This window comes from Bombina bombina, chromosome 4 (assembly GCF_027579735.1).
Source record: "Bombina bombina isolate aBomBom1 chromosome 4, aBomBom1.pri, whole genome shotgun sequence".
NCBI classification, from domain to species: Eukaryota; Metazoa; Chordata; class Amphibia; order Anura; family Bombinatoridae; genus Bombina; species Bombina bombina.
In genome coordinates this window covers 955722785-955732664 of record NC_069502.1, presented here as the reverse complement: position 1 = coordinate 955732664, position 9880 = coordinate 955722785, and the positions used below count along the sequence as shown (strand labels likewise).

The 9880-nt window shown below is 36.7% G+C and overlaps 1 protein-coding gene across 1 annotated transcript in view; it reads left to right on the top strand.

Moving 5' to 3' along the window:
• Positions 1-2193: 2193 nt before the first annotated feature.
• The window catches only part of PYGB (glycogen phosphorylase B), a gene marked incomplete in the record, with an annotated part of 274969 nt that continues 267282 nt past the window's right edge, over positions 2194-9880 (top strand). Inside the window, 1 exon segment of the mRNA XM_053711965.1 lies at positions 2194-2535. Within this exon segment, the coding sequence (XP_053567940.1) occupies positions 2293-2535 (243 nt within the window).

Below are 9880 nucleotides of genomic sequence, written 5' to 3'. Positions count from 1 at the left end.
CAGCTTTGATATTAATGAGTTTTTTGGGTTCATTGAGAACATGGTTGTTGTTCAATAATAAAATTAATCCTCAAAAATACAACTTGCCTAATAATTCTGCACTCCCTGTATAACTCCAAATGAAATGCACTCACATGACCTTTTGGGTGAAGAAATCCAAAATGTAGTTTAACGTTTCGGAGACATATAAAATCCCCTTCATCAGAACAGATTAAAAAATCATGCCTGATTTTCCTTTGTGAATTGCTGCATGTGACCAAGGCTCCAGTGGGAGCTGAAACATTATGCTACTTTGGCATTAAAAGAGGGTGATTTTCCAAATCTTGTGTGCTGGCTTTCTTTGCTGTGGGACTCCACGGATCTCCACCAGGTCTTGTCCCTTTGCAGTGCGTATATTCTTTTATATGTTTACTGGCCGTGCACTGAGTGGTTTCAACAGTTGGTGAGTGCAGATCTTTTTTCTAATATATATATATATATATATATATATATATATATATATATATATATATATATATATATATACATATATAGGCTTACCATAATTTTTAGAGGTGAAACTGGGACCACCTGGTGCGGTGCCAGTGGGGGTGTGGTCAGGAGCGTGGTCAAGGGGGCGTGGCAGTTACCGGTACTTTTAAAGTAGTAGCTTTTATGTGTGTAATGTTTTGTGGATACTCTACCCTTCCTCAGTCAAACAAGTGAATCACACAGTTTAAATAGACCATAACACCACCCCCTAGTGAAAAAGGCACCATTACGTTGTCATGGCAAATAAATCATTAATCTAAATCTCAGATTCTAAATAATGCCAAACATCAAGCATAATTATCACTTTATCAATTTCACAATTTAATATCTGCAGTGTAATATGTGTTTTATGTGTCTAATTAAGGAACAGAGACAAATTCTGATAAGGCATAAATACAACATTGAATGAAAGTAAAAAAGAAACACATACCTGCTAAAGCTGTTTAAGAGGCTACTCTATACCATAATGCAGGAAGATTATAGCCAAAATGCTATCCTGCATGAAGTAAAGCAAGATCCAGGCCAAAAATCCTGCCTGTCTGTACTTCCTAGTCATACCCATATGATTCCCCTAAAGGTGTATTACCGGCAATGACACCAAGGGTCGGGGGGGAAAAGGTGTTAAATTCTTAGAAAAATAAACCAAGTAGTACTACAACATTAAAAAACCCTATGCTGCTCACTCAGCCTGTATTACTAAATGTAAACTTTGAAGGACACGAACGTTAAGCTAAGCAGGGCTGTATGTAACAAAGTAACAGCATCCAACTATGCTGGAGAGCCACAGTCCAGTCATTTTGAATAATGTGTCCGGGTTTCAGGTGGTCTGAAACCCGGACACATGATTTGAAACCTGGAGGTGGCAACCCTACTGGGACAGAACAACTGGGTGGGACACTGGGACAGCGCCTCCAAACCGGGACAATCCCAGTAAAAGTGGGACTTCTGGTAAGTATATATATATATTGTAAAAAGAATTAATGAAAGCATAGTTTGATTAATTTGTTGTCTTTTATAAAGATCAAAAATTATAATGATCTACCTTGTGACACCTAAAATAAATATTCCTAGAATATAAAGTTTAAAGATAGAAAACTATTTTTATATTTTTTTCGCACTGCTTGTGTATAAAATCTCATAGGGTCATATATAAATGTAGAAGATAGTTACAACAAAATACCGTGCGGTCATATTTTTTCTGACTCTGTACTGTGAAATGCTGACGTCATTCACGAATTTTCGTTTCCTGATTTAGAAAAAAAGCCATCTACACTAATAAAGCAGATTTGTGTAAAGCTTTGCGTTAATACATTGCTTTTGATATATTTATCTGGAAAATTATTTCCTTTCAGCTGCCAGCATACGTTCTCGATACCAATAACATCAGTATACGCACTGTCCGCAGAGCTTACAATAGTTTTGTACTTATACTGACTGCATACGCTGTTATCAACAGCACAAATACCAATACAGTGCTGCTTATATATTTGAGCAATCCCGATTCCCTCCAGCTAAATCTCCAAGACAGGCGGAGTTACAGTTGCTGTCCTGTATTAATAAGTAAAAGAAGAGGCCAGGCACAAGGGAACATCCCCACTCTCAGCACTAGAGGTTGTCCTGGTGCGCAGTGCGCATGCGTGCTGCCCATCCATCCCTCCCTCTGCAGCTTTACTAAAGGCAGAGCACAGCTTGAGAACAGCACACACACAGACCTTCCCTGCACACTGTACCTGTGTCCCTCTGTGCTGCTCGCTTCAAATCATGGCCGTCCCTCTAACAGACAGTGACAAGAGGAAGCAGATCAGTGTGAGAGGCATTGCAGGGCTTGGGGATGTGACTGAAGTCAGAAAGAGCTTCAACAGGCATCTCCACTTCACCTTGGTGAAAGACAGGAACGTGTCCACCCCTAGAGATTATTATTTTGCATTGGCACACACGGTCAGGGACCACCTTGTGGGCAGATGGATCAGGACGCAGCAATATTACTACGAGAAGGACCCCAAGGTAAAAACAGCAAGATCTGGTGTTTTTAGTATTCATTCTGTGCAGACAAATAGCAACAAGGGGCAGGTACAGTACATGCTCAGTCATACCCAGCACCATCCATCTTGCCTTTTTTTGCAGAAGATGTGCAGCATCCTCTTAAAAAGACGATACAATAAAATGTACATTTGTGCATCAATGACGTTATATTTGCACAATACTATAAAAAAATGTTTTTCAATATAACAAAATCAATTAGCACTTAGTATTGGATTTTTTTCCGATGAAAATCTATTTTATCTATCATCTATCTATCCATCTGTCTATTATCTATCTAATCTATTTATCTATCACCCATGTTTTGGCACTGAAGGAATGAATATATATGGTATTGCTCAGTGCACTAATACCCTTACCTTTCATAATTAGATTAAAATCTTGGCTGGTATATTTCCTTATTGGATGTACAGTGACATTAAGATTAACCTCTGAATTGCTGCATTGCAGACTTTTTTTTGGCAGACAAGAGGTCAGGCAAAGTGTTAAGTAATCACTTCCTAAGCTCACTTTGGCAGCCAAGTGGTTAAACCTTTATTTTTCCAATTATGTTGCAACCATGGAGTTAAACTTTTTAGTGTATGTTCTTATCTTACATACCTCTGTTGTTTACTACATTTTGATTGGCTGAGTCCAATGACGGCTTTTTTGGTGCTGCAGGGAACCTAATTAAATGGAGTTGTTTTGCCAGTGCGACAAGGATGCTGCAGTTTTGCCTATACTGTATATGTGAGGCTGGGTTTATTTATGTTTTTGTCCATAAACATTGAACTATTTTACTTTTTTTAATACTGTAACATCATTATTATTATTTTTTTGCTGGTCAGTATGAATATGTATTGTAAACTATTAATTTCTAGAGTATATTGATTAGCAGAGAACCTATTTGTCTTGTAATTAATAGTGGTAAAAAGGGGATGATTTATTTATAGCAGTTATTGATGAGGTAGGAGTGTCTCGTACATAAAACCTTTCAATGACCTTGAGTATCCTGAATGTTAATTAGTATGATTTACACAATGAACATATAAGAACTCTAATACAAATAATAATTTTGAATGCTCAAGTACATATACAGTATGGAGTTACATTGTAAGCAAAATACTGTAATAGATAGGAGGGCTACAATGCACAGGGCATGGTTTATTAAAAGGATATAAAGATGCAATAAGAAAATGCTCTGATGCATTTAAACATTTTCTTGTTGCTTGTCTTTACCTATGTGTTTAACATATTGTTAAAGGGTCTGTGTACCCAAGTAAGCAGCTGAGAAAAATGTGTTGCTTTCTAAACATTTGCAGGAACACCCTTTCAAATGGGCTGGGCTTTTTTTTTTTCTTCCCATACTGGGAGGTTAACATTTGCTGTTGTCTATTGTTTACATAACTTTTTATACAGTCAATACTGCAGTATTGAAACTATCTATATAGGCAATAGTTTCAACATGCTATTTCATTTATCAAAATAAAGGTAAATTATTATTATTATGAGGTATTTGTAGAGCGCCAACAGACTCCGCAGCTCTATGAACATTGGTGGAATACAAAATAACATTTACAGGGGTCAAGTGGGTACAGGGCCCTGCCGAGAGTTGCACTGTTGTAGTCGTCTCTTATGAATGTGAACTACAAACAGCTGGGCTCATAGGCTTACATTCTATGGGGTTTAAGGGATAGCAGTGGAGATAGGAAGGGTAGTGTAGGTTGTATGCATCCCTGAATAGTAGAGTCAACAGGGAGTGCTTGAGGAATTTACAAACAATTTAATAAAATACAGCTGTTAAATTAATAAATGGGAACACATAAAAGGGAGAAAATGTTACATTACAGTGCCCCATTAAAGGGACACTGAACCCAATTTTTATTTTATTTCGTGATTCAGATAGAGCATGCAATTTTAAGCAACTTTCTAATTTACTCCTATTATCAACTTTTCTTCGTTCTCTTTATTTGAAAAAGAAGGCATCTGAGCTATTTTTTGGGTTCAGAACTCTGGACAGCACTTTTTTATTGGTGGATGAATTTATGCACCAATCATCAAGGACAACCAGGTTGTTCACTAAACATGGGCCGGCATCTAAACTTACATTCTTGCATTTCAAATAAAGATGTCAAGAAAATGAAGAAAATGTAATAATAGGAATACATTAGAAAGTTGCTTAAAATCTGAATCACTAAAGAAAAAAAATGTGGGTTCAGTGTCCTTTTAAAGTCAGCTCTGGAGCAACAATGCACTACTGGTCCTGAGCTCAACATGGCCGCAGCATTTCTAAATCACAAATGTCTAATTATGACATGACTGTCCCTTTAACCATTAATATTTAAAAAGGGACAACTATTATAAAGACACAAATGCTCCCAAAGAGGCTCCCATTTTTTATGTAGTTTTGTCCAACATTGCTTTCTCTTGCATTAAACATTTTACTATATTGCACAGGTTACAGCTTTACTCTGTTTTATATGAAATTATGTTTTCAGGTTACACAATCACATTTAATATTTTATAAAAAAAAAGGTAAACAAAATTTCAATGAGCATTGATATTTCCTGTATATTTTCCTTTCCCCCATCCCACTCTGCTGCAATAGTATAAATAGAGTCTAAAAAACAATTATTCTGCCTTTAGATTAGAGGGAAATCAGATTGCAGAGATAAACCAGCATTAGCATTTTAGTAATTAAAGGGACAGTGTACTGTGTTACCCAAATTTTTTCTTTCATGATTCAGATAGAACATGCAATTTTAAGCAACTCTCTAATTTATTCCTATTATCAATTTTTCTTTATTATCTTGCTATCTTTATTTGAAAAGCAGGAATGTAAGTTTACAAGCAGGACCATTTTTGCTTTACAACCTGGGTTGTTCTTGCTGGTTGGTGGCTAAATGCACCCACCAATAAACAAATGCTGTCCAGGGTCTGAACCAAAAATTGTCTGGCTCCTTAGCTTAAATGCCTTCTTTTTCAATTAAAGATCGCAAGAGAACTAAGAAAAATTGATAATAGGAGTAAATTAGCAAGTTGCTTAAAATTGACTGCTCTATCTGAATCATGAAAGAAAAAAAAATGGGTTCAGTGTCCCTTTAATTTGTTTCTAATTACTTATACCAGTTGCAGAGTATTAAATATATGGTCATTTTCTCATCTATTTTTATTTTGTATATGAAATAGCTGGCTATGCTCGTTGAAATCACTACCTATTGAACTGGGGTGAACTTGCAATAAGAACAAAACTCATCTTATACTCAAATGTCCCCTTATCTTAGCACTCAGTGTAAAAACAAAAGCTAAATACTTTTAATAATTGAAAACACACACTTACTATAGTACTTACCTCCTCAACCCCCACTGGAAGGATGATTACAGCTGCTGTCTCTTGTTTACAAAGCTGTTCTATAGAGAATACAGAAGTATTCATATTTTCAGTATAGATGGTGGTTTTAAACAACAAAAGAAGCTGTTTTAAGGTAAACTTGCAATTTGTAAACCATTTAAAGGAATATAAAACAAATATGTTAAATCTAAGTAAACATAAAAAGAGACTGTGATTGAAAAAACTTCGTACAAACTGTGTGATTGAAAAAAACTTTGTACAAACTGAGCAAGTAGAATTTGGTAGTGTAACCACTGCCCTCAGGGAGATAAGAGAGCTGACATATTGGTAACGTAAGTTACATTCTGCCTCTTTTGTGCATGGGCAAAACAGACTTACTATTTAGATATGATGGAGATAAAAGCATGTGATTAAAATCCTCTATTTCATAAAAGTAAGAGGAATAGTGTATAAATTATATTGCTCTTCCATTTACTAAACACTGAGTCAACACAAGTTACTCTACATTATTTATGACATCAAGCTAGATAAGCCTTTCCTGTAGAGACCCCAGCCCCCTTATAAGACTGTGACAGGAAGTATTGGACTCTGCACAAATGAAGTTAAAGGGATAGTAATCATTTTGTAATTACAGTGACTCGGTGGAACAATTTTTTTTCTAGGCCCTGCAGCAATTGTTGTTCTTGGCCTTCTGGCTCCTAACCTACCAACCCCACGCCTAGTCTGAAGCAGAGCGGCCTTGCAACATGCGGTGTGCTTACAGGTTACTCCATGGCCTTCCTCTGCTCCCTGCCACTTGTCCCCTGCAAATGATTCGGCCCTGCAGCAGTCTACCAGCTTGAAAAGCTGGACAGGCCATAGGCCCCTCTTACCTGCGGCCCCCCCAGCATTTCAGGGCCAGTATTTCCACTACTGAAAACATTTCTGGTGTGTTGTTATAGAATAACATTAGCCACGTCTTAATTTTTTGAAACAAATGAACATACTTTTTACTGCAGTAAATTTTCAATAGCCAAACTCCAGCTACCATTTTCCTTTGGATGAGCCAATCTAAGCACAGATATGTAGCAGGGTTATTTCCTTGAGAAGTCAGCAGGGTGCATTTCAAGGTCTGATAGTTAGAAATTGCTCTACTTTTAGAGCTAAATTACATGAAAATGGAGCAAAATAAGTAATGAAAATATATTGCAAAATTGTTTCATTAAAATCTCAAGGACTCTTCCTTTAAAAAAGAAGAAAAAAAAAGAAAATAACTAAAATGATGAATAATACACATTACAATTATTTCAATTAAAGGGAATAGGAAAGTTAAAATTAAACTTGATTCAGATAAAGCATGTAATTTTAAGACACTTAAATTTACTTCTCTTTTCAAATGTGCTTCATTCTCTTGGTATCCCGTTCTGAAAAAGAATACAGAAATATCATATACTAGTGGGAGCTAGCTGCTGATTGGTGCCTGCACACATTTGTCTCTTCTGATTGGCTAACTAGATGAGTTCATCTAGCTGACAGTAGTGCAATGCTGCTCCTTCAGCAAAAGATAGCAAGAGAATGAAGCAAATTTGATAATAAAAATAAATTAGAAAGTTATTTAAAATTGTATGTTCTATCCAAATCATGAAAGAAAATGTTAGGGTTTCCTGTCCCTTTAAGCATAACCCACTGCTTAGTGTTTTTTTATTACAACAATGAAACAGACAGTTGTATATTCCTTTAATACAATCCAGCATGTAAAATTGGTGACATTAAAGGGTTAAACATTTTACAGTACAATTTCCCTTTCATTTTCCTTACTAGAAGCTGATTCTTCAAATCTTGAAGCTTCTTTCTGAAATGATTCTCATTAGAAGTGTGAATACATTGGGGCCAATCTATCAAGCTCCGAAAGGAGCTTGACGGCCCGTGTTTCTGGCGAGTCTTCAGACTCGCCAGAAACAGCAGTTATGAAGCAGTGGTCACAAAGACCGTTTTTCCATAACCTGTCCGCCTGCTCTGAGCAGGCGGACAGACATCGCCGGAAATCAACCCGATCGAGTACGATCGGGTTGATTGACACCTCCCTGCCGCGAGTCAGCAGGGGGCGGCGTTGCACCAGCAGCTCTTGTGAGCTGCTGGTGCAATGCTGAATACGGAGAGCGTATTGCTCTCCACATTCAGCGAGGTCTGGCGGACCTGATCCGCACTCTCGGATCAGGTCCGCAAGACCTTTCATAAATAGAGGCCATTGTTTTCCCTGCTCACCTCTGGTTTTACAATGTGTCATTTGTACTTACACACAATCTGAGGTAAAACAGAGCCTCCTTGGATGTCCCAGTCCTTAAAACAGACTGAGTTATATTTGTTTTACATCAAAACAGTAAGGCCAACCTCATTTTGGTTTCTCTGAATGAATTACATATTATTTTATTGTTTTATTTTCTTATGAAATATTCCATTTCAGCAAGAAGTCTAAAAAAAAATAGGGATACGTGCCAGTTAGTTTTGTGTATTATTTATTAGTACGCAATGTTTGCAGCGTTCGTAGTGACCCTGCGTCCTTTTTTTTTCCCCAGCACTGCCAGAGCGATCACTCTGTCACCTGCAAATTAACTTTCCCAGCAGGTTTTAACACAATTTTGTCAGGCTAAGAAGCCAGCCTAATTGTATAAGGCGAATTAACGGGACGACATTTGCACATAGAAACATTTTAATAACCCAGATGTAGCCATAAGAAAAATCTTCATGTTTCTGGTTCCTGGAATGTGTCTCTTCATTAAAGGGACATTTATTTATGAATGCATAGTAATTATCTTCAATTAAGCACTGTATTGCAAAAGTTTTGCATGAAAATTAAATGTTTTCGAATTATTTAAACCATATTTTTTATATCAAAATTTGCTTTGAGTACTATGGTAGCAGTTTAGGGACGTAACCCATGAAAAGTCTCTTCAGTATGTTCATCTTGTGTCCTTTGCTGTGTCCATTTAAAGAGAAATATAAATAACCTACTGCACGGATCAAACAATCAAACATATATGCCTTTTGTCATTGGCTGATGGATGTCACAAGATACAAGGGGAGGCGAAAATTGGATTAACTGAAATTTGCCAGAAAATATTCTACTTCTCATTTCAAATACACACTAAGTGCTATTGTTTTGTCTTTTTATTGTGTATTTATCAATTATTCAATTCAACTTTATTTAGTGGTCTTTTAAATAATGAAAATATACGATTAACCACTTTGGGCCAGATTATAAGTGGAGCGCAAAATATCTCTTTCGCTAAAGCAATGTTTGCACTCCACTTTGTAATACCAGCGCACGCAAATGTGCGCTGGTATTACAGGTGAGGTGAAGTGCGAACGCGACCTCGTGTTTGCATTGCACGGACGCATTGCGATTATGAGAGTGCGCGTCCAGAGGCTCCAGTGAGAGCCTCGTTCTCATGCCGTGAGACATTTCATAAGAATTTAGCGCAGGGAAGGGGGTTTGTAGTGCAGCAATGGGCAGCAACTGTAAATATATATGAATACAGGTGGCCCTAGTTTTACAACGGTTCAATTTACACCGTTTCAGAATACCAACCTTTTTTTCCAGTCATGTGACTTCTATTGAAAAGCATTGATAAGCAGTGCATTTATTAAAATAGCCAGTAGATGGAGCTGTCCGCTTGTGTTGCAGCAAAGCCAAGTAAGTTGAAATTAATCAGTTTAACCAGTCCTGAGCTATCAAGCAGATTTCAAAGGAACAAGATCTTCCTGTCTACAATTCAGTCCAGATTGGAATGCATAGAAAGAACTGTTTGCAGAAAAATACAAGTAAAGTCTGCGTTGTGTGATTATTTTATTAGGTTTATAATGCTGTTTAGCAAATGCTTTTGTTCATTTAACTTAGTTTAATTATATATTCTGTGTTGTGTGATTATTTTATTAGGTTTATAATGCTGTCTAGCATTTAAAATCTTAATTTAAAAACTTTTAAAATAATGTATTAAG